We start from the raw sequence: 25,299 nt of genomic DNA, 5'->3' as shown, positions 1-25,299 counted from the left end.
GTAGTCACAGTGAAGCCAAGCGCTACATACGCTTCCTCATATCTCCTCTTCTCCCACCGTAGTCACAGTGAAGCCAAGCGCTACATACGCTTCCTCATATCTCCTCGTCTCCCACCGTAGTCACAGTGAAGCCAAGCGCTACATACGCATCCTCATATCTCCTCGTCTCCCACCGTAGTCACAGTGAAGCCAAGCGCTACATACGCTTCCTCATATCTCCTCGTCTCCCACCGTAGTCACAGTGAAGCCAAGCGCTACATACGCTTCCTCATATCTCCTCTTCTCCCACCGTAGTCACAGTGAAGCCAAGCGCTACATACGCTTCCTCATATCTCCTCTTCTCCCACCGTAGTCACAGTGAAGCCAAGCGCTACATACGCTTCCTCATATTTCCTCGTCTCCCACCGTAGTCACAGTGAAGGCAAGCACTACATACGCTTCCTCATATCTCCTCTTCTCCCACCGTAGTCACAGTGAAGCCAAGAGCTACATACGCTTCCTCATATCTCCTCTTCTCCCACCGTAGTCACAGTGAAGCCAAGCGCTACATACGCTTCCTCATATTTCCTCGTCTCCCACCGTAGTCACAGTAAAGCCAAGCGCTACATACGCTTCCTCATATCTCCTCGTCTCCCACCGTAGTCACAGTGAAGCCAAGCGCTACATCATATCTCCGCTTCTCCCACCGTAGTCACAGTGAAGCCAAGCGCTACATACGCTTCCTCATATCTCCTCTTCTCCCACCGTAGTCACAGTGAAGCCAAGCGCTACATACGCTTCCTCATATCTCCTCTTCTCCCACCGTAGTCACAGTGAAGGCCAAGCGCTACATACGCTTCCTCATATTTCCTTGTCTCCCACCGTAGTCACAGTGAAGCCAGCGCTACATACGCTTCCTCATATCTCCTCTTCTCCCACCGTAGTCACAGTGAAGCCAAGCGCTACAGCGCTCCTCATATCTCCTCTTCTCCCACCGTAGTCACAGTGAAGCCAAGCGCTACATACGCTTCCTCATATCTCCTCGTCTCCCACCGTAGTCACAGTGAAGCCAAGCGCTACATACGCTTCCTCATATCTCCTGCGTCTCCCACCGTAGTCACAGTGAAGCCAAGCGCCATACGCTTCCTCATATCTCCTCTTCTCCCACCGTAGTCACAGTGAAGGCAAGCGCTACATACGCTTACTCAAATCTCCTCTTCTCCCACCGTAGTCACAGTGAAGGCAAGCGCTACATACGCTTCCTCATATCTCCTCTTCTCCCACCGTAGTTACAGTGAAGCCAAGCGCTACATACGCTTCCTCATATCTCCTCGTCTCCACCGTAGTCACAGTGAAGCCAAGCGCTACATACGCTTCCTCATATCTCCTCGTCTCCCACCGTAGTCACAGTGAAGCCAAGCGCTACATCATATCTCAGCTTCTCCCACCGTAGTCACTCATACGCTTCTCATATTTCCTCGTCTCCCACCGTAGTCACAGTGAAGCCAAGCGCTACATACGCTTCCTCATATCTCCTCGTCTCCCACCGTAGTCACAGTGAAGCCAAGCGCTACATACGCTTCCTCATATCTCCTCGTCTCCGTAGTCACAGTGAAGCCAAGCGCTACATACGCTTCCTCATATCTCCTCTTCTCCCACCGTAGTCACAGTGAAGCCAAGCGAACATACGCTTCCTCATATCTCCTCTTCTCCCACCGTAGTCACAGTGAAGCCAAGCGCTACATACGCTTCCTCATATCTCCTCTTCTCCCACCGTAGTCACAGTGAAGCAAAGCGCTACATATCCTCATATCTCCTCTCCTCCCACCGTAGTCACAGTGAAGCCAAGCGCTACATACGCTTCCTCATATCTCCTCTTCTCCCACCGTAGTCACAGTGAAGCCAAGCGCTACATACGCTTCCTAATATCTCCTCTTCTCCCACCGTAGTCACAGTGAAGCCAAGCGCTACATACGCTTCCTCATCTCCTCGTCTCCCACCGTAGTCACAGTGAAGCCAAGCGCTACATACGCTTCCTCATATCTCCTCTTCTCCCACCGTAGTCACAGTGAAGCCAGCGCTACATACGCTTCCTCATATCTCCTCTTCTCCCACCGTAGTCACAGTGAAGCCAAGCGCTACATACGCTTCTTCATATCTCCTCTTCTCCACCGTAGTCACAGTGAAGCCAAGCGCTACATACGCTTCCTCATATTTCCTCTTCTCCCACCGTAGTCACAGTGAAGCAAGCGCTAGTCGCTTCCTCATATCTCCTCGTCTCCCACCGTAGTCACAGTGAAGCCAAGCGCTACATACGCTTCCTCATATCTCCTCTTCTCCCACCGTAGTCACAGTGGCCAAGCGCTACATACGCTTCCTCATAACTCCTCGTCTCCACCGTAGTCACAGTGAAGCCAAGCGCTACACGCTTCCTCATATCTCCTCGTCTCCCACCGTAGTCACAGTGAAGCCAAGCGCTACATACGCTTCCTCATATCTCCTCTTCTCTACCACCGTAGTCACAGTGAAGCCAAGCGCTACATACGCTTCCTCATATCTCCTCTTCTCCCACCGTAGTCACAGTGAAGCCAAGCGCTACATACGCTTCCTCATATCTCCTCTTCTCCCACCGTAGTCACAGTGAAGCCAAGCGCTACATACGCTTCCTCATATTTCCTCTTCTCCCACCGTAGTCACAGTGAAGCCAAGCGCTACAGCGCTTCCTCATATTTCCTCTTCTCCCACCGTAGTCACAGTGAAGCCAAGCGCTACATACGCTTCCTCATATCTCCTCGTCTCCCACCGTAGTCACAGTGAAGCCAAGCGCTACAGCGCTTCCTCATATCTCCTCTTCTCCCACCGTAGTCACAGTGAAGCCAAGCGCTACATACGCTTCCTCATATCTCCTCGTCTCCCACCGTAGTCACAGTGAAGCCAAGCGCTACATACGCTTCCTCATATCTCCTCGTCTCCACCGTAGTCACAGTGAAGCCAAGCGCTACATACGCTTCCTCATATCTCCTCTTCTACCACCGTAGTCACAGTGAAGCCAAGCGCTACATACGCTTCCTCATATCTCCTCTTCTACCACCGTAGTCACAGTGAAGCCAAGCGCTACACGCGCTTCCTCATATCTCTCTTCTCCCACCGTAGTCACAGTGAAGCCAAGCGCTACATACGCTTCCTCATATCTCCTCGTCTCCCACCGTAGTCACAGTGAAACCAAGCGCTACATACGCTTCCTCATATTTCCTCTTCTCCCACCGTAGTCACAGTGAAGCCAAGCGCTACATACGCTTCCTCATATTTCCTCTTCTCCCACCGTAGTCACAGTGAAGCCAAGCGCTACATACGCTTCCTCATATCTCCTCGTCTCCCACCGTAGTCACAGTGAAGCCAAGCGCTACATACGCTTCCTCATATCTCCTCTTCTCCCACCGTAGTCACAGTGAAGCCAAGCGCTACATCGCTTCCTCATATCTCCTCGTCTCCCACCGTAGTCACAGTGAAGCCAAGCGCTACATACGCTTCCTCATATCTCCTCGTCTCCCACCGTAGTCACAGTGAAGCCAAGCGCTACATACGCTTCCTCATATCTCCTCTTCTCCCACCGTAGTCACAGTGTAGCCAAGCGCTACATACGGCTTCCTCATATCTCCTCTTCTCCCACCGTAGTCACAGTGAAGCCAAGCGCTAGTCACATACGCTTCCTCATATTTCTCGTCTCCCACCGTGGTCACAGTGAAGCCAAGCGCTACATACGCTTCCTCATATCTCCTCGTCTCCCACCGTAGTCACAGTGAAGCCAAGCGCTACATCATATCTCCGCTTCTCCCACCGTAGTCACAGTGAAGCCAAGCGCTACATCGCTTCCTCATATCTCCTCTTCTCCCACCGTAGTCACAGTGAAGCCAAGCGCTACATTCGCTTCCTCATATCTCCTCTTCTCCCACCGTAGTCACAGTGAAGCCAAGCGCTACATCGCTTCCTCATATCTCCTCGTCTCCACCGTAGTCACAGTGAAGCCAGCGCTACATCGCTTCCTCATATCTCCCCGTCTCCCACCGTAGTCACAGTGATGCGCTACATCGCTTCCTCATATCTCCTCTTCTACCACCGTAGTCACAGTGTAGCCAAGCGCTACAGCGCTTCCTCATATCTCCTCTTCTCCCACCGTAGTCACAGTGAAGCCAAGCGCTACATACGCTTCCTCATATTTCCTCGTCTCCACCGTAGTCACAGTGAAGCCAGCGCTACATACGCTTCCTCATATCTCCTCGTCTCCCACCGTAGTCACAGTGAAGCCAAGCGCTACATACGCTTCCTCATATTTCCTCTTCTCCCACCGTAGTCACAGTGAAGCCAAGCGCTACATACGCTTCCTCATATCTCCTCGTCTCCCACCGTAGTCACAGTGAAGCCAAGCGCTACATACGCTTCCTCATATCTCCTCTTCTCCCACCGTAGTCACAGTGAAGCCAAGCGCTACATACGCTTCCTCATATCTCCTCGTCTCCCACCGTAGTCACAGTGAAGCCAAGCGCTACATCCCGCTTCCTCATATCTCCTCGTCTCCCACCGTAGTCACAGTGAAGCCAAGCGCTACATACGCTTCCTCATATCTCCTCTTCTACCACCGTAGTCACAGTGTAGCCAGCGCTACATACGCTTCCTCATATCTCCTCTTCTCCCACCGTAGTCACAGTGAAGCCAAGCGCTACATACGCTTCCTCATATTTCCTCGTCTCCCACCGTAGTCACAGTGAAGCCAAGCGCTACATACGCTTCCTCATATCTCCTCGTCTCCCACCGTAGTCACAGTGAAGCCAAGCGCTACATCATATCTCCGCTTCTCCCACCGTAGTCACAGTGAAGCCAAGCGCTACATACGCTTCCTCATATCTCCTCTTCTCCCACCGTAGTCACAGTGAAGCCAAGCGCTACATTCGCTTCCTCATATCTCCTCTTCTCCCACCGTAGTCACAGTGAAGCCAAGCGCTACATACGCTTCCTCATATCTCCTCGTCTCCCACCGTAGTCACAGTGAAGCCAAGCGCTACATACGCTTCCTCATATCTCCTCGTCTCCCACCGTAGTCACAGTGAAGCCAAGCGCTACATACGCTTCCTCATATCTCCTCTTCTACCACCGTAGTCACAGTGTAGCCAAGCGCTACATACGCTTCCTCATATCTCCTCTTCTCCCACCGTAGTCACAGTGAAGCCAAGCGCTACATACGCTTCCTCATATTTCCTCGTCTCCCACCGTAGTCACAGTGAAGCCAAGCGCTACATACGCTTCCTCATATCTCCTCGTCTCCCACCGTAGTCACAGTGAAGCCAAGCGCTACATCATATCTCCGCTTCTCCCACCGTAGTCACAGTGAAGCCAAGCGCTACATACGCTTCCTCATATCTCCTCTTCTCCCACCGTAGTCACAGTGAAGCCAAGCGCTACATTCGCTTCTCATATCTCCTCTTCTCCCACCGTAGTCACAGTGAAGCCAAGCGCTACATACGCTTCCTCATAACTCCTCGTCTCCCACCGTAGTCACAGTGAAGCCAAGCGCTACATACGCTTCCTCATATCTCCTCGTCTCCCCACCGTAGTCACAGTGAAGCCAAGCGCTACATACGCTTCCTCATATCTCCTCTTCTCCCACCGTAGTCACAGTGTAGCCAAGCGCTACATACGCTTCCTCATATCTCCTCTTCTCCCACCGTAGTCACAGTGAAGCCAAGCGCTACATACGCTTCCTCATATCTCCTCGTCTCCCACCGTAGTCACAGTGAAGCCAAGCGCTACATACGCTTCCTCATATTTCCTCTTCTCCCACCGTAGTCACAGTGAAGCCAAGCGCTACATACGCTTCCTCATATTTCCTCTTCTCCACCGTAGTCACAGTGAAGCCAAGCGCTACATACGCTTCCTCATATCTCCTCGTCTCCCACCGTAGTCACAGTGAAGCCAAGCGCTACATACGCTTCCTCATATCTCCTCGTCTCCCACCGTAGTCACAGTGAAGCCAAGCGCTACATACGCTTCCTCATATCTCCTCGTCTCCACCGTAGTCACAGTGAAGCCAAGCGCTACATACGCTTCCTCATATCTCCTCTTCTACCACCGTAGTCACAGTGAAGCCAAGCGCTACACGCTTCCTCATATCTCCTCTTCTCCCACCGTAGTCACAGTGAAGCCAAGCGCTACATACGCTTCCTCATATCTCCTCTTCTCCCACCGTAGTCACAGTGAAGCCAAGCGCTACATCGCTTCCTCATATCTCCTCGTCTCCCACCGTAGTCACAGTGAAGCCAAGCGCTACATACGCTTCCTCATATTTCCTCTTCTCCCACCGTAGTCACAGTGAGCCAAGCGCCAAGCTTCCTCATATTTCCTCTTCTCCCACCATACGCTTCCTCATATCTCCTCGTCTCCCACCGTAGTCACAGTGAAGCCAAGCGCTACATACGCTTCCTCATATCTCCTCGTCTCCCACCGTAGTCACAGTGAAGCCAAGCGCTACATCATATCTCCGCTTCTCCCACCGTAGTCACAGTGAAGCCAAGCGCTACATACGCTTCCTCATATCTCCTCTTCTCCCACCGTAGTCACAGTGAAGCCAAGCGCTACATTCGCTTCCTCATATCTCCTCTTCTCCCACCGTAGTCACAGTGAAGCCAAGCGCTACATACGCTTCCTCATAACTCCTCGTCTCCCACCGTAGTCACAGTGAAGCCAAGCGCTACATACGCTTCCTCATATCTCCTCGTCTCCCACCGTAGTCACAGTGAAGCCAAGCGCTACATACGCTTCCTCATATCTCCTCTTCTACCACCGTAGTCACAGTGTAGCCAAGCGCTACATACGCTTCCTCATATCTCCTCTTCTCCCACCGTAGTCACAGTGAAGCCAAGCGCTACATACGCTTCCTCATATCTCCTCGTCTCCCACCGTAGTCACAGTGAAGCCAAGCGCTACATACGCTTCCTCATATTTCCTCTTCTCCCACCGTAGTCACAGTGAAGCCAAGCGCTACATACGCTTCCTCATATTTCCTCTTCTCCCACCGTAGTCACAGTGAAGCCAAGCGCTACATACGCTTCCTCATATCTCCTCGTCTCCCACCGTAGTCACAGTGAAGCCAAGCGCTACAGCGCTTCCTCATATCTCCTCTTCTCCCACCGTAGTCACAGTGAAGCCAAGCGCTACATACGCTTCCTCATATCTCCTCGTCTCCCACCGTAGTCACAGTGAAGCCAAGCGCTACATACGCTTCCTCATATCTCCTCGTCTCCCACCGTAGTCACAGTGAAGCCAAGCGCTACATACGCTTCCTCATATCTCCTCTTCTACCACCGTAGTCACAGTGTAGCCAAGCGCTACATACGCTTCCTCATATCTCCTCTTCTACCACCGTAGTCACAGTGTAGCCAAGCGCTACATACGCTTCCTCATATCTCCTCTTCTCCCACCGTAGTCACAGTGAAGCCAAGCGCTACATACGCTTCCTCATATTTCCTCGTCTCCCACCGTAGTCACAGTGAAGCCAAGCGCTACATACGCTTCCTCATATCTCCTCGTCTCCCACCGTAGTCACAGTGAAGCCAAGCGCTACATCATATCTCCGCTTCTCCCACCGTAGTCACAGTGAAGCCAAGCGCTACATACGCTTCCTCATATCTCCTCTTCTCCCACCGTAGTCACAGTGAAGCCAAGCGCTACATACGCTTCCTCATATTTCCTCGTCTCCCACCGTAGTCACAGTGAAGGCAAGCGCTACATACGTTTCCTCATATCTCCTCTTCTCCCACCGTAGTCACAGTGAAGCCAAGCGCTACATACGCTTCCTCATATCTCCTCTTCTCCCACCGTAGTCACAGTGAAGCCAAGCGCTACATACGCTTTCTCATATCTCCTCGTCTCCCACCGTAGTCACAGTGAAGCCAAGCGCTACATACGCTTCCTCATATCTCCTCGTCTCCCACCGTAGTCACAGTGAAGCCAAACGCTACATACGCTTCCTCATATCTCCTCTTCTCCCACCGTAGTCACAGTGAAGCCAAGCGCTACATACGCTTCCTCATATCTCCTCGTCTCCCACCGTAGTCACAGTGAAGCAAAGCGCTACATACGCTTCCTCATATCTCCTCTTCTCCCACCGTAGTCACAGTGAAGCCAAGCGCTACATACGCTTCCTCATATTTCCTCTTCTCCCACCGTAGTCACAGTGAAGGCAAGCGCTACATACGCTTCCTCATATCTCCTCTTCTCCCACCGTAGTCACAGTGAAGCCAAGCGCTACATACGCTTCCTCATATCTCCTCGTCTCCCACCGTAGTCACAGTGAAGCCAAGCGCTACATACGCTTCCTCATATCTCCTCGTCTCCCACCGTAGTCACAGTGAATAAGCGCTACATCATATCTCCGCTTCTCCCACCGTAGTCACAGTGAAGCCAAGCGCTACATACGCTTCCTCATATTTCCTCGTCTCCCACCGTAGTCACAGTGAAGCCAAGCGCTACATACGCTTCCTCATAACTCCTCGTCTCCCACCGTAGTCACAGTGAAGCCAAGCGCTACATACGCTTCCTCATATCTCCTCGTCTCCCACCGTAGTCACAGTGAACCCAAGCGCTACATACGCTTCCTCATATCTCCTCTTCTACCACCGTAGTCACAGTGAAGCCAAGCGCTACATACGCTTCCTCATATCTCCTCTTCTCCCACCGTAGTCACAGTGAAGCCAAGCGCTACATACGCTTCCTCATATTTCCTCTTCTCCCACCGTAGTCACAGTGAAGCCAAGCGCTACATCATATCTCCGCTTCTCCCACCGTAGTCACAGTGAAGCCAAGCGCTACATACGCTTCCTCATATCTCCTCTTCTCCCACCGTAGTCACAGTGAAGCCAAGCGCTACATACGCTTCCTCATATCTCCTCGTCTCCGACCGTAGTCACAGTGAAGCCAAGCGCTACATACGCTTCCTCATATCTCCTCTTCTCCCACCGTAGTCACAGTGAAGCCAAGCGCTACATACGCTTCCTCATACCTCCTCTTCTCCCACCGTAGTCACAGTGAAGCCAAGCGCTACATACGCTTCCTCATATTTCCTCTTCTCCCACCGTAGTCACAGTGAAGCCAAGCGCTACATACGCTTCCTCATATTTCCTCTTCTCCCACCGTAGTCACAGTGAAGCAAAGCGCTACATACGCTTCCTCATATCTCCTCGTCTCCCACCGTAGTCACAGTGAAGCCAAGCGCTACATACGCTTCCTCATATCTCCTCTTCTCCCACCGTAGTCACAGTGAAGCCAAGCGCTACATACGCTTCCTCATAACTCCTCGTCTCCCACCGTAGTCACAGTGAAGCCAAGCGCTACATACGCTTCCTCATATCTCCTCGTCTCCCACCGTAGTCACAGTGAAGCCAAGCGCTACATACGCTTCCTCATATCTCCTCTTCTACCACCGTAGTCACAGTGTAGCCAAGCGCTACATACGCTTCCTCATATCTCCTCTTCTCCCACCGTAGTCACAGTGAAGCCAAGCGCTACATACGCTTCCTCATATCTCCTCGTCTCCCACCGTAGTCACAGTGAAGCCAAGCGCTACATACGCTTCCTCATATTTCCTCTTCTCCCACCGTAGTCACAGTGAAGCCAAGCGCTACATACGCTTCCTCATATTTCCTCTTCTCCCACCGTAGTCACAGTGAAGCCAAGCGCTACATACGCTTCCTCATATCTCCTCGTCTCCCACCGTAGTCACAGTGAAGCCAAGCGCTACATACGCTTCCTCATATCTCCTCTTCTCCCACCGTAGTCACAGTGAAGCCAAGCGCTACATACGCTTCCTCATATCTCCTCGTCTCCCACCGTAGTCACAGTGAAGCCAAGCGCTACATACGCTTCCTCATATCTCCTCGTCTCCCACCGTAGTCACAGTGAAGCCAAGCGCTACATACGCTTCCTCATATCTCCTCTTCTACCACCGTAGTCACAGTGAAGCCAAGCGCTACATACGCTTCCTCATATCTCCTCTTCTACCACCGTAGTCACAGTGTAGCCAAGCGCTACATACGCTTCCTCATATCTCCTCTTCTCCCACCGTAGTCACAGTGAAGCCAAGCGCTACATACGCTTCCTCATATCTCCTCGTCTCCCACCGTAGTCACAGTGAAGCCAAGCGCTACATACGCTTCCTCATATTTCCTCTTCTCCCACCGTAGTCACAGTGAAGCCAAGCGCTACATACGCTTCCTCATATTTCCTCTTCTCCCACCGTAGTCACAGTGAAGCCAAGCGCTACATACGCTTCCTCATATCTCCTCGTCTCCCACCGTAGTCACAGTGAAGCCAAGCGCTACATACGCTTCCTCATATCTCCTCTTCTCCCACCGTAGTCACAGTGAAGCCAAGCGCTACATACGCTTCCTCATATCTCCTCGTCTCCCACCGTAGTCACAGTGAAGCCAAGCGCTACATACGCTTCCTCATATCTCCTCATCTCCCACCGTAGTCACAGTGAAGCCAAGCGCTACATACGCTTCCTCATATCTCCTCTTCTACCACCGTAGTCACAGTGTAGCCAAGCGCTACATACGCTTCCTCATATCTCCTCTTCTCCCACCGTAGTCACAGTGAAGCCAAGCGCTACATACGCTTCCTCATATTTCCTCGTCTCCACCGTAGTCACAGTGAAGCCAAGCGCTACATACGCTTCCTCATATCTCCTCGTCTCCCACCGTAGTCACAGTGAAGCCAAGCGCTACATCATATCTCCGCTTCTCCCACCGTAGTCACAGTGAAGCCAAGCGCTACATACGCTTCCTCATATCTCCTCTTCTCCCACCGTAGTCACAGTGAAGCCAAGCGCTACATTCGCTTCCTCATATCTCCTCTTCTCCCACCGTAGTCACAGTGAAGCCAAGCGCTACATACGCTTCCTCATATTTCCTCGTCTCCCACCGTAGTCACAGTGAAGGCAAGCGCTACATACGCTTCCTCATATCTCCTCTTCTCCCACTGTAGTCACAGTGAAGCCAAGCGCTACATACGCTTCCTCATATCTCCTCTTCTCCCACCGTAGTCACAGTGAAGCCAAGCGCTACATACGCTTCCTCATATCTCCTCTTCTACCACCGTAGTCACAGTGTAGCCAAGCGCTACATACGCTTCCTCATATCTCCTCTTCTCCCACCGTAGTCACAGTGAAGCCAAGCGCTACATACGCTTCCTCATATTTCCTCGTCTCCCACCGTAGTCACAGTGAAGCCAAGCGCTACATACGCTTCCTCATATCTCCTCGTCTCCCACCGTAGTCACAGTGAAGCCAAGCGCTACATCATATCTCCGCTTCTCCCACCGTAGTCACAGTGAAGCCAAGCGCTACATACGCTTCCTCATATCTCCTCTTCTCCCACCGTAGTCACAGTGAAGCCAAGCGCTACATACGCTTCCTCATATCTCCTCTTCTCCCACCGTAGTCACAGTGAAGCCAAGCGCTACATACGCTTCCTCATATTTCCTCTTCTCCCACCGTAGTCACAGTGAAGGCAAGCGCTACATACGCTTCCTCATATCTCCTCTTCTCCCACCGTAGTCACAGTGAAGCCAAGCGCTACATACGCTTCCTCATATCTCCTCGTCTCCCACCGTAGTCACAGTGAAGCCAAGCGCTACATACGCTTCCTCATATCTCCTCGTCTCCCACCGTAGTCACAGTGAAGCCAAGCGCTACATCATATCTCCGCTTCTCCCACCGTAGTCACAGTGAAGCCAAGCGCTACATACGCTTCCTCATATTTCCTCGTCTCCCACCGTAGTCACAGTGAAGCCAAGCGCTACATACGCTTCCTCATATCTCCTCGTCTCCCACCGTAGTCACAGTGAAGCCAAGCGCTACATACGCTTCCTCATATCTCCTCGTCTCCCACCGTAGTCACAGTGAAGCCAAGCGCTACATACGCTTCCTCATATCTCCTCTTCTACCACCGTAGTCACAGTGAAGCCAAGCGCTACATACGCTTCCTCATATCTCCTCTTCTCCCACCGTAGTCACAGTGAAGCCAAGCGCTACATACGCTTCCTCATATCTCCTCTTCTACCACCGTAGTCACAGTGAAGCCAAGCGCTACATACGGCTTCCTCATATCTCCTCTTCTCCCACCGTAGTCACAGTGAAGCCAAGCGCTACATACGCTTCCTCATATCTCCTCGTCTCCACCGTAGTCACAGTGAAGCCAAGCGCTACATACGCTTCCTCATATCTCCTCGTCTCCCACCGTAGTCACAGTGAAGCCAAGCGCTACATACGCTTCCTCATATCTCCTCTTCTCCCACCGTAGTCACAGTGAAGCCAAGCGCTACATACGCTTCCTCATATCTCCTCTTCTCCCACCGTAGTCACAGTGAAGCCAAGCGCTACATACGCTTCCTCATATCTCCTCGTCTTAGCTTTCGGGAGACTTACGTTTGTCTCATTATCTCCGTCTCTCTCCTCCTTTCTTTTCATCCCTGTTAAATATTTTTCCATGGTGTCTCTCAAGGGTTTGTTATCTGCACTTCATATCTCCTGCTCTGTGCTCTGTGCTCTTGTTCGGTGCAAAAAAAAACTCACACGCGCCCCACTATTTGAGAAGGACTGCATTAACCAGTGGTGAGTTATTCTCAATTTTCGATGAACAAATAACGTTTTATATGTAAAACGGCTGAATAAAGAGCAAAATGATTGATTATTATTATATTATTATTTGTTCCCTGGTCCTATAAGAGCTCTTTGTCACTTCCCACGAGCCGGGTTGTGACAAAAACTCACACTCATTCTTATGTTTAATAAATGTACTGTATAGTGTGTGTGGCAGGCTTACAATGATGGCAAAAAACAACATTTGAGAGTGTGCTGACCCTGGTGCTAGAGGGGGTAAGTAGCTGAAGGTTGAAGGGTTACAGGACTATAAAACGTTTGGGAACCACTGCCCTAATGCAACACTGGTGCTACAGCGGAAAAGCAACAACATATCATGGATTGTGGGTGTTAGTGGCTGATGTAAGCCCCATAACCTCTCTCTCTCTCTCTCACTCTCTCACACACACACATACACACACACACATGTAGAAGGGACCTGTGTATGAGAGAATAAGATGTGTGTGTTACTAGCTGGGACCAGAGATATCGTGGGAGGAGGGAAAGAGGAGGAGCAGGGGAGTTCAGGTTCAGGAAGGAAGAGAGGACAGGGGAGTTCAGGTTCAGGAAGGAAGAGAGGACAGGGGAGTTCAGGTTCAGGAAGGAAGAGAGGGCAGGGGAGTTCAGGTTCAGGAAGGAAGAGAGGGCAGGGGAGTTCAGGTTCAGGAAGGAAGAGAGGACAGGGGAGTTCAGGTTCAGGAAGGAAGAGAGGGCAGGGGAGTTCAGGTTCAGGAAGGAAGAGAGGACAGGGGAGTTCAGGTTCAGGAAGGAAGAGAGGGCAGGGGAGTTCAGGTTCAGGAAGGAAGAGAGGGCAGCAGAGTTCAAATGGCTCAGAGATGTGGGTTTGATTGGATGGATCATGGTGTTATTAACATCAGATGTGGGTTTGATTGGATGGATCATGGTGTTATTAACATCAGAGATGTGGGTTTGATTGGATGGATCATGGTGTTATTAACATCAGAGATGTGGGTTTGATTGGATGGATCATGGTGTTATTAACATCAGAGATGTGGGTTTGATTGGATGGATCATGGTGTTTTTAACATCAGAGATGTGGGTTTGATTGGATGGATCATGGTGTTATTAACAACAGAGATGTGGGGTTGATTGGATGGATCATGGTGTTTTTAACATCAGAGATGTGGGTTTGGATAGATGGATCATGGTGTTATTAACATCAGAGATGTGGGTTTGGATAGATGGATCATGGTGTTATTAACATCAGAGATGTGGGTTTGATTGGATGGATCATGGTGTTATTAACATCAGATGTGGGTTTGATTGGATGGATCATGGTGTTATTAACATCAGAGATGTGGGTTTGATTGGATGGATCATGGTGTTATTAACATCAGAGATGTGGGTTTGATTGGATGGATCATGGTGTTATTAACATCAGAGATGTGGGTTTGATTGGATGGATCATGGTGTTTTTAACATCAGAGATGTGGATTGGATAGATGGATCATTGTGTTTTAAACATCAGAGTTGTGGGTTGGATTCCCACAAGTGATACATTGCTTTCTATACAAGAATCTGCTAAATGACCAGATGATTAAGTTAGGAGAGGAGAGGTGGAGGAAAAGAGAGGAGGAGTAAAGAGGTACAGAGACTAGTATAGGCACAGTAAGTCTAATCTGATGGTTATTTACCACTAGAGAGGAATAACACAACACAGATCAGTCACTGGGGAAGCAACATAAATACTCTACCTTACAGGGAGGAAGAGAGGGAGTGAGAAAGAGAGGGAGAGAGAAAGAGAAGGAGAGAGAGAGAGGGGAAGGGAGGGAGGGAGGGAGAAAGAGAGGGAGAGAGAGAGAGGGGAAGGGAGGGAGAGAGAGAGGGAGAGAGAAAGAGGGAGGGAGGGAGGGAGGGAGGGAGGGAGGGAGGGAGGGAGGGAGGGAGGGAGGGAGGGAGGGAGGAGAGAGAGAGGGGAAGGGAGGAGAGAGAAAGAGAGGGAGAGAGAGAGAGAGGGGGAAGGGAGGGAGAGAGAAAGAGAGGGAGAGAGAGAGAGAGGGGAAGGGAGGGAGGGAGGGAGAAAGAGAGGAGAGAGAGAGAGGGGGAGAGGGAGGGAGAAAGAGAGGGAGAGAGCGAGAGGGGGGGAGGGAGAGAGGGAGGGAGGGAGGGATATAATGGAAGTTAGAGGGGGAAGTAAGAGACAGAGGGAGAGAGAGGGAGAGGGGGGGGGTAGAAGACGGTAGGTTATCTGTGACTCAACATGGATGCCATCAACCTCATGCTGTGACACACACACACACACACACACATACTTGCATGCACTCTCCCACTACCATCCCAATGTCAAGGCTATATGTGCGTGTATAGGACGCAGAGTGACAGGTGTAGTGGGTGACAGCTGTGCGATCCCTCAGAATAGACATGTTCCATCACAGCACAGCCCTCCAAGATGGCCACCCCTGAGGGGAAGTCAGGGCCTTCTGAGCAGGGTGTGAAAATGATCTATTGGTCCGACAGGCGACATGTAGGAGTCCCAGGTATTTAAAAAGCATAGTTATTCTCAGCTAGATAGACATTAGGCCCAGGAGATCCCTGCCTGGTGTTAACAGTAGAGTTGGTAAGGCAAGAGGGGGTGACACTCTGGTGTAGGGTATTAGAACACAGTCTCACCATGTGTGAATGGGAGAGAGACTATGCACAGGCGATTGAATAAAGAATGATGAATGCTACATATAATTATTCAGAACGCCATATACTGTAGAATGTTGCAAGTTCTAAAAACAACATCTGTAAAGGATGATAGGCTATGCTCTAATTCTACACTGTAGAATGCTATGAAACACTGAACATAAAATGCTACTGGATGCTATAAGGGTATATAATGGTGAATACAGAACACTACATACTGTAGAATGGTATACAGAACGATATATAGAAACGGAGGAAAACAATGTGGAATTGAAAATACTATGGAACATGTTTACAATTAAGAATGTTGAATAGAATGACCAGTTATTGAGAACATAATCAACTGCTAGGTTTACACTTGATAACTCATTATACGTAAATATTTCATAACTTGGTACCACACACATTTTTAAATGTTTTTTTTTAACCTTTATTTAACTAGGCAAGTCAGTTAAGAACAAATTCTTATTTTCAGTGACGGCCCAGGAACAGTGGGTTAACTGCCTGTTCAGGGGCAGAACGACAGATTTGTACCTTGTCAGCTCGGGGGTTTGAACTTGCAACCTTCCGGTTACTAGTCCAACGCTCTAACCACTAGGCTACCCTGCCGCCACACACACACACGCACAACCACACAAACATACACACACACACACACACACACACACACACACAAACATTCACACACATACAAACAAACAAACAAACACACACACACACACACAAACACACGTTGTCCTTCTGTTACTCTCCCCTCATGTCTACTCCCTTGCTAATTTTCATCTCTATTTTGGGAGGGAATTAGAGCAGCTGGAGTTTCCACACATACATGTGCTGCATACATCAACCCATACACACACCCATAATAATAGTCAATACTTGCATACCACAGGAAATATATTCACCTATTGTCACAACTACCTATTCTGGCTATATTAGCTATGTAGAGAGAATGACAGATTAAAAGAGACAGACAGACAGACAGACAGACAGACAGACAGACAGACAGACAGACAGACAGAGACAGTGAGGGAGAGAGACAGTGAGGGAGAGAGACAGTGAGGGAGAGAGACAGTGAGGGAGACATACAGTGAGGGAGAAAGACAGTGAGGGAGAAAAGGCATACCTTCAAACATGAGAGATAGTTGCAACATTGTGTCTCCCTCTTTCATACCACTCAAAAACAGCTGAAATACACACCCGAAGTCTGTTTGTTCTCTAGCCTGGTAGCCAATTTGTTTGTTCTCTAGCCTGGTAGCCAGTCTGTTTTTTCTCTTGGCAGGTAGCCAGTCTGTTTAAGCACTAGCCTGGTAGCCAGTCTGTTTGTTCTCTTTGCAGGTAGCTAGTCTGTTTAAGCTCCCTAGTCGTTGCCATGCCAGACACGAAAACACAATGTAATAGTTTCTCCTGCACTCAAACCCTGTTAGGATCAATACTCATCCATCAACTAACACTTGGGTTTGTCACACTGATGACACACACGCACACACAAACACACACAGATGCTCGCACACACATGCTCAATGCCGTCCGCGCTGATAAATATTCACAAGATGCTTCATTACTTCACATCCCTCTACTGTTTATGAAATTAGAATTAACTTCTTAAACAAAAGCATCTGACACACAATGGCGTCCATGCTGATCCATGTCTGTTCGAGTTGTGACACACATTGGTGTCTGAATCATAGAAGAGAAGACTTGTCTGGAGCTGGGATGAGAACCTAAATCAGCCTTTTCATTATCACCTCTCCTTTTCTCTCTCTTTCTACAGCCTTTTATTTATCTCTCTCTTCCTCCATCCTCACTGCCGATCACACTCCCCCAGTGTACCACTGGAAGAACAGAGGAGCAGAGAGATGGAGCATGAGGAGGGGAGACAGTTTCCCTCAGGCTACTAAAAAGAGGAGAAAGAAAGAGATTCAAACCAAGGAGTCTTCAGGGAGAAAGAGGAAGAGACAGCGAGAGGGAGAGAGAGAGGTGTAGAGAGAGAGAGAGAGAGAGGGGTAGAAAGAGAGAGAGAGGTAGAGAGAGAGGTGTAGAGAGAGAGAGAGAGGTAGAAAGAGAGATGTAGAGAGAGAGAGGTAGAAATAGAGATGTAGAGAGAGAGAGAGGTAGAAAGAGATGTAGAGAGAGAGAGAGAGGTAGAAAGAGAGAGAGGTAGAAAGAGAGATGTAGAAAGAGAGAGAGGTAGAAAGAGAGATGTAGAGAGAGAGAGAGAGGTAGAAAGAGAGATGTAGAGAGAGAGAGGTAGAAAGAGAGATGTAGAGAAAGAGAGATAGAGGTAGAGAGAGAGAGGTAGAGAGAGAGAGATGTAGAGAGAGAGAAAGGTAGATAGGTAGATGTAGAGAGAAAGAGAGATGTAGAGAGAGAGAGGTAGAAAGAGAGGTAGAGAGAGAGATGTAGAGAGAGAGAGAGAGATGTAGAGAGAGAGAGGGGTAGAGAGAGAGGTAGAAAGAGAGATGTAGAGAGAGAGAGGTAGAAAGAGAGATGTAGAGAGAGAGAGAGGTAGAGAGAGAGGTAGAGAGAGAGAGAGGTAGAAAGAGAGATGTAGAGAGAAAGAGAGATGAGAGAGAGAGGTAGAAAGAGAGGTAGAGAGAGAGATGTAGAGAGAGAGAGAGAGATGAGAGAGAGAGAGGGGTAGAGAGAGGTAGAAAAGAGATGTAGAGAGAGAGAGGTAGAAAGAGATGTAGAGAGAGAGAGGTAGAGACAGAGGTAGAGAGAGAGGTAGAAAGAGAGATGTAGAGAGAGAGAGGTAGAAAGAGAGATGTAGAGAGAGAGAGGTAGAGAGAGAGGTAGAGAGAGAGAGGTAGAAAGAGAGATGTAGAGAGGTAGAGAGATGTAGCGAGAGAGAGATGTAGAGAGAGAGAAAGGTAGATAGGTAGATGTAGAGAGAGAGAGAGAGATGTAGAAAGATAGATGTAGAGAGAGAGGTAGAAAGAGAGATGTAGAGAGAGAGAGAGGTAGAAAGAGATGTAGAGAGAGAGAGGTAGAAAGAGATGTAGAGAGAGAGAGAGGTAGAAGAGAGGTAGAAAGAGAGATGTAGAAAAAGAGAGGTAGAAGAGAGATGTAGAGAGAGAGAGAGGTAGAAAGAGATATGTAGAGAGAGAGAGAGAGAGAGATATGTAGAGAGAGAGAGAGAGATAGAAAGAGAGAGAGAGAGAGAGGAGAGAGAGAGGTAGAAAGAGAGATGTAGAGAGAGAGGTAGAAGAGAGATGTAGAGAGAGAGGTAGAAAGAGAGATGTAGAGAGAGAGGTAGAAAGAGAGATGTAGAGAGGTAGAAAGAGAGATGTAGAGAAAGAGAGAGAGAGAGAGAGAGGAGAGGTAGAGAGAGAGGTAGAAAGAGAGATGTAGAGAGAGAGAAAGATAGATAGGTAGATGTAGAGAGAAAGAGAGATGTAGAGAGAGAGAGGTAGAAAGAGAGGTAGAGAGAGAGATGTAGAGAGAGAGAGAGATGTAGAGAGAGAGAGGGGTAGAGAGAGAGGTAGAAAGAGAGATGTAGAGAGAGAGGTAGAAAGAGAGATGTAGAGAGGTAGAAAGAGAGATGTAGAGAGAGAGAGATGTAGAGAGAGAGAAAGGTAGATAGGTAGATGTAGAGAGAGAGAGAGAGAGATGTAGAAAGATAGATGTAGAGAGAGAGAGGTAGAAAGAGAGATGTAGAAAGTGAGATGTAGAGATGTAGAGAGAGAGAGAGGTAGAGATGTAGAGAGAGAGAGAGGTAGAGATGTAGAGAGAGAGAGAGAGGTAGAGATGTAGAGAGAGAGAGATGTAGAGAGAGAGAGGTAGAAAGAGAGATGTAGAGAGAGAGAGAGGTAGAGACAGGTAGAGAGAGAGGTAGAAAGAGAGATGTAGAGAGAGAGAGGTAGAGAGAGAGAAAGGTAGATAGGTAGATGTAGAGAGAGAGAGAGAGATGTAGAAAGATAGATGTAGAGAGAGAGAGGTAGAAAGAGAGATGTAGAAAGAGAGATGTAGAGATGTAGAGAGAGAGAGAGGTAGAGATGTAGAGAGAGAGAGAGAGGTAGAGATGTAGAGAGAGAGAGATGTAGAGAGAGAGAGGTAGCAGAGAGAGAGAGGTAGAAGAGAGAGAGAGAGGTAGCAGAGAGAGAGAGGTAGCAGAGAGAGAGAGATAGCAGAGGGGAAAGGAGGAAAGTATCAGGAGATGAATAGAGGTGCGCTGAGGGAAAGATTTCCCCTGAGATTATGACGCACAACACACACAAAATATCAGACACAAGTCAACACATACAGACACTGACATCACCAAACTGATATCCAGGAACTATCCAGGAATATGACTACTGACTACTGTAGCCATCAACTGACCCATCGGAACAAATACCCCACACACCCCTCTGCCCCATCCTTCATCGTTGCTGTGCTAGGAAGGAAAGAAGGAAGGAAGGAAGGAAGGAATACGTAGTATTGGAACATGGCCAGTGCTTGCAAAAGGACAATGTGCTCCAGGTCTCCCACAGGGCCATGCATGCACGAGTACACACACACACAGACACAAACGGTACCAAATTCAATCTAAACACACAAACACACACAGCCAAAGGCCAGTCCAGCTAGCCTTATTACACTCACCATTACCCAGACAGATGAGATATCAGTAACCTCTCACTGCTGCTACTTCTACTGCTGCTACCTCTACTAATGCTACTACTGCTACTGCTGCTACTATTGCTGCTACCTCTACTACTGCTGCTACTTCTACTGCTGCTAATGCTGCTACTACTACTGTTGCTAAATGCTGCTACTACTTCTGCTACTGCTGCTACTGCTACTGCTGCTACTACTTCTGCTACTGCTGCTACTGCTGCTACTACTTCTGCTACTTCTGCTAATGCTGCTACTACTTCTACTGCTACTTCTGCTACTGCTTCTACTGCTACTGCTGCTACTGCTGCTGCTGCTGCTGCTACTGCTGCTGCTACAGCTGCTGCTGCTGCTACTGCCTCACACTGACCCAAACACACTACCCATACACAACAGCTGAGCTACTTACTGCCTCCCTGCCCAGGAGTCACTAACCCACCAATCACTGACCCCAACACTAGCCCCGCCCACTACCCTACCAAATACTAACCCTAACACTATTACCGCCCACTACCCCACCAATCACACAGCCCCCAAAGCCAACCATTTCTCCCATCAAGTTCAGCAGGTACAAATGAGAAAACATTCTGAAATGGAAAACAGAAATCATCATTCTAATTGGACAAGTTATTGGATAACCGTTTTTGAGCCTACAGCACCATGACAGTGGACACACCCATTGGGTCAGATGAACCCCTCCCCTTCGGCTCACCTTGTTGTAAACGCCCCAGGACAGCTCTGTCTCGATCACCATGACGACAATGCCAAACATTCCGAAGATGAGTGCGTAGTCACTCAGCCTCTTCCTCTTTTCGAACAGCGCCCTCCGGTGGCCCAGTTTATAACCAATGTTCTGGTTCTTACGTTTAGAACTAGAAGCCTTGGAGCAGCTCCCCCTCGGCCCTACAGCCCCAACAACTCCTACACCTCCCTGCCTGCTCCCCCCTACCCCCCCTCCTGTACCCCCTGCACTGCTTAAACCTCCCCTACTCCCCACCAAGGCGTGGTTCTGATGGTATATTGACATCTGATTGGAGGATGAGTCGGTGATATCATAACCCCTCGCGTACGGCGAGTCCTCTTTTGATGAGATCACTATCTCTGGAGGATTCTGGGTTGGTTGATTGGAGGATGGCAAGGATGAGGAAGTGGGTGGAGCCTCTCTGTCCCGGTCCCGCCCTCCAATGGCAGTTGTGCCGGTAACAGGTGCTGCCCCGCCCTCTTTGGTGTCGCTGCCGCTGTCTGATTCGATGAGGTTGCGCCTGGAGGCGCTGAGGCGACTGAGAGGTTTCATCACGCCGCCTGTGTATTTACAGGAGCTCATGGCGATCTCTGTGAAAGGGTTGCTGTCTCTCCGATGGACCAGCGGGCTGGCCTGGCGGTGCTTACATCCCCTCTCTCTATCCCTGTCCCTCTCTCTATCCCTGTCCCTCTCTCTCTCCATGGAAGGGGAGTGTGAGGAGTAAAAGGGGCGTTGTAGACTGGGAGTTGTCTCCCTCAGGCTGTGCTGGGAACCCAGGCACGAGGACAGAGGGGTGCTGGTGGGGTGAAGGGCATTGGGGAGTGGGGGCAGGGGTTGACCCCCCACTGAGGACAGAGGCAGTTTGGGGAGGGAGGCTTTGGGCATGTTAGGCGTAGTGGGGGACCCATTCAGCCGGTCCAGGCTGGATCCCCCCCTGTGGTTGGAGTGGTTTGATCCCGGGTAGTTGCCGGTCATGGAGGAGTGGGAGATTCCACTCAGGGGGAGGGGGAAACGCGGGTCCTCGTCCTCACTGCCTCCCAGGAGAGTCAAGCTCAGAGAGGGAGGGGGCTCCATGGTGGGGGCCGGAGGGCGACAGGCCACTCTCTACCTAATGGAGAGACAGAGGGAGGAAAAGGAGAGAGAAAAATGGAAAGAGAAGTACAGAAGAAACATTAGAATTAGAAGAGAGATGGGGTTTAATTATGAAACAATGGAGAGAGGAAGGAAGAGAGAGATGGAGGAAGGGAGGCGTGGAAAAGAGGGAGCACATGATGGTTGAGAAATTGAAATTAGTAGAGAACTGATCAGCTTCGGAGAGAATATTGACTTCCCTAGTCAACTGTCCCTGTAACCCTCACATCTCCCCCTCCCTTTCTCTCTCTCTCTTTCTCCCACCTTCCACCTATCTCTGTCATACTAATGTAATCTGTTCTACATTCAGATAGGATAGACTATAGCAAATTATCTGGACGTGTACAAATCCGATCATTAGTGAAAAATGATTATGTTCAAAGTATTGACTTTATTGAGCACAGTTGAATACTGGTCCCCTAGAATGCATGCTTCTGTCAAATTTGTGTTTATATGTATCCTATAGCTTACATGGCAAGGATCTTTCAATTCACTTTTATTCATTCTTAAACTACCTTCCTAAAATCTCACAGATTATCTCACACCCAGACACCATGCATTCTTTGTCTTTCTCTCCCCAAAACCCCCTCTCTCTCTCTCTTCCTCCTCCTACCTTCTCTTCCCCTTCTCTGTCCCCAGGTCAGTCGTATTGAATCAGTGGCTGGATGAAAATAGACCCCCACACTTTTTCTTTTTCATGTTGTCACGGCCATTCCATCATCTTTTGCTCCCCTTCTTCTAGGTGCGAGACCAGCGACAGGTCCTCACAGGAGACGGAGCGCTTTTATTTCTCCCAAATAATTCACTGGTTCCCTTCCTTCCCTCTGTGCTCGATTATTCCTTCCCTCAATTCGCCGTTGTAAAATCAATCAGTCTTTATCTCCGTCAGTCCAGGGATCAATGAATTGATATCACGCATATCGATTATTTCAAATGTCCTTAAAAATGAAAGAACTGAATAATCTTTCATGATTATATTATGAACCTACTGTTGATATGAACATCTCCGTCAGTATTCTCACCATATAAAATAACTGAATCGCTAGACTACTCGACATCTACATGCAAACATGCTAAACGGAGAAAGGTAGCCTATAAATGACAAATATGATTTACTATGCAACTCTTCCTTTACCTCACTCACTCATTCTATCGCTCACACTGTCTCTCCGAATATGTCTCTCTCAACTTCACTCTCTCTCGCTTGCTCTCGCTCTCTGCCTCCCCTCCCTGTAATTCTCATTGGACAGTCACTGGGTAATTATGAAGACAAGAAAAACTACAAATACATTTTTATCACGACATCCAGACGTTTTTTTCCCCGTTGAACTCCATAATACAACGCGAATATACATTATATTACGCTATTATGGATCATGATCATATAGGCTAATATTATAGGCTATACTACTCGTTTATGTATATTTTGTTTTACTTTAATTAAATTTTACAATAAACATAGACATACACAGACAAGAACAATAGACAAGTCTTATTTTGACGGGCAGAATTAGACAGCTACAGGTGAAAACCAATAGGCTTTTCAACCTTTAAGCTAATGTCAACAAACGCTGTCAAATTAAGATAGGCCTAATTGAATGCTGGAAAACTGGTCATTGCTCGACAACAATTCATTGTTCACTAGTAAACAAAGACAACAAAGAGCTCAATAGTCAAGAGAGTGGGAGATACAGAGGGGTGCGCCTCTGCTAAGTGGGGCGGCCTCATCCGGTAACTTTCCTGCGGTCTCTGATTGTGGTCATTTAGGGAACTGGAGTCTACCTTCTCGTGGGGTAAATTGTCCGTGGTCAGTCCGATATAAGACATCGGAATCAGGATGAGAGAAATGAAGGTGCTGAGTTTGCAGAGCGACATCGGAGACTTAGAGACGCGTAATAATAGGCCTATTCCCAATCAGAGTTTGACCGAGGAGCGGCTGTTAGCCCACCTATCTGATAGCCAGTGGTGGAAAAAGTACCCAATTGTCACTCTTGTAATTGCTAAAATATACAAAAAGTAAAATTTACTGATAGCCAGCAGCACACTCCAACACTCAGACATAATTTACATATTAAGCATTTGTGTTTAGTGAGTCTTTTATTTATTTCACCTTTATTTAACCAGGTAGGCAAGTTGAGAACAAGTTCTCATTTACAATTGCGACCTGGCCAAGATAAAGCAAAGCAGTTCGACAGATACAACGACACAGAGTTACACATGGAGTAAAACAAACATACAGTCAATAATACAGTATAAACAAGTCAATATACAATGTGAGCAAATTAGGTGAGAAGGGAGGTAAAGGCAAAAAAGCCCATGGTGGCAAAGTAAATACAATATAGCAAGTAAAACACTGGAATGGTAGTTTTGCAGTGGAAGAATGTGCAAAGTAGCTATCAATGGGGTGCAAAAAACAATGGGGTGCAAAGGAGCAAAATAAATAAATTAATTAAATACAGTTGGGAAAGAGGTAGTTGTTTGGGCTAAATTATAGGTGGGCTATGTACAGGTGCAGTAATCTGTGAGCTGCTCTGACAGTTGGTGCTTAAAGCTAGTGAGGGAGATAAGTGTTTCCAGTTTCAGACATTTTTGTAGTTCATTCCAGTCATTGGCAGCAGAGAACTGGAAGGAGAGGCGGGCAAAGAAAGAATTGGTTTTGGGGGTGACTAGAGAGATATACCTGCTGGAGCGTGTGCTACAGGTGGGAGATGCTATGGTGACCAGCGAGCTGAGATAAGGGGGGACTTTACCTAGCAGGGTCTTGTAGATGACATGGAGCCAGTGGGTTTGGCGACGAGTATGAAGCGAGGGCCAGCCAACGAGAGTGTACAGGTCGCAATGGTGGGTAGTATATGGGGCTTTGGTGACAAAATGGATTGCCCTGTGATAGACTGCATCCAATTTTTTGAGTAGGGTATTGGAGGCTATTTTGTAAATGACATCACCAAAGTCGAGGATTGGTAGGATGGTCAGTTTTACAAGGGTATATTTGGCAGCAGTCTGCCAGATCAGAGGCAGTAGGGATGACCAGGGATGTTCTCTTGATAAGTGCGTAAATTGCATCATTTTCCTGTCCTGCTAAGCATTCAAAATGTAATAAGTAATTTTGGGTATCAGGGTAAATTAATGGAGTAAAAAGTACATTATTCTCTTCAGGAAAGTAGTAAAGTAAAAGTACAAAATATAAATAGTAAAGTACAAATGCCCCCAAAAAACGACTTAAGTAGCTATAGTATTTTCACTTCAATACTTTACACCACTGCTGAGAGCCTACATCAAGAGTCATAGTAAGCCACACAGGCCTATAGTGCATGATGCTTATGATAGGGCTATAGTGCATGATGCTTATGATAGGCCTATAGTGCATGATGCTTATGATAGGGCTATAGTGCATGATGCTTATGATAGTGCATGATGCTTATGATAGGGCTATAATGCATGATGCTTGTGATAGTGCATGATGCTTATGATAGGCCTATAGTGCATGATGCTTATGATAGGGCTATAGTGC

The 25,299-nt window shown here is 48.5% G+C and overlaps 1 protein-coding gene across 1 annotated transcript in view; it reads right to left on the bottom strand.

The window, feature by feature from the left end:
* Window positions 1–21,759, bottom strand: part of LOC115124132 (small conductance calcium-activated potassium channel protein 2-like) — a 135,455-nt gene extending 113,696 nt beyond the window's left edge. The window contains exon 1 of the mRNA XM_065027791.1: window positions 20,628–21,759. Within this exon, the coding sequence (XP_064883863.1) occupies window positions 20,628–21,731 (1,104 nt within the window). The 5' untranslated portion in view covers window positions 21,732–21,759. The remainder of the gene's footprint in view (window positions 1–20,627) is intronic.
* Window positions 21,760–25,299: the final 3,540 nt, after the last annotated feature.

Source organism: Oncorhynchus nerka, linkage group LG14 (genome assembly GCF_034236695.1).
Source record: "Oncorhynchus nerka isolate Pitt River linkage group LG14, Oner_Uvic_2.0, whole genome shotgun sequence".
NCBI classification, from domain to species: domain Eukaryota; kingdom Metazoa; phylum Chordata; class Actinopteri; order Salmoniformes; family Salmonidae; genus Oncorhynchus; species Oncorhynchus nerka.
The sequence above is the reverse complement of the archived record's forward strand: the minus strand, read 5'-3'. Positions and strand labels throughout refer to the sequence as shown.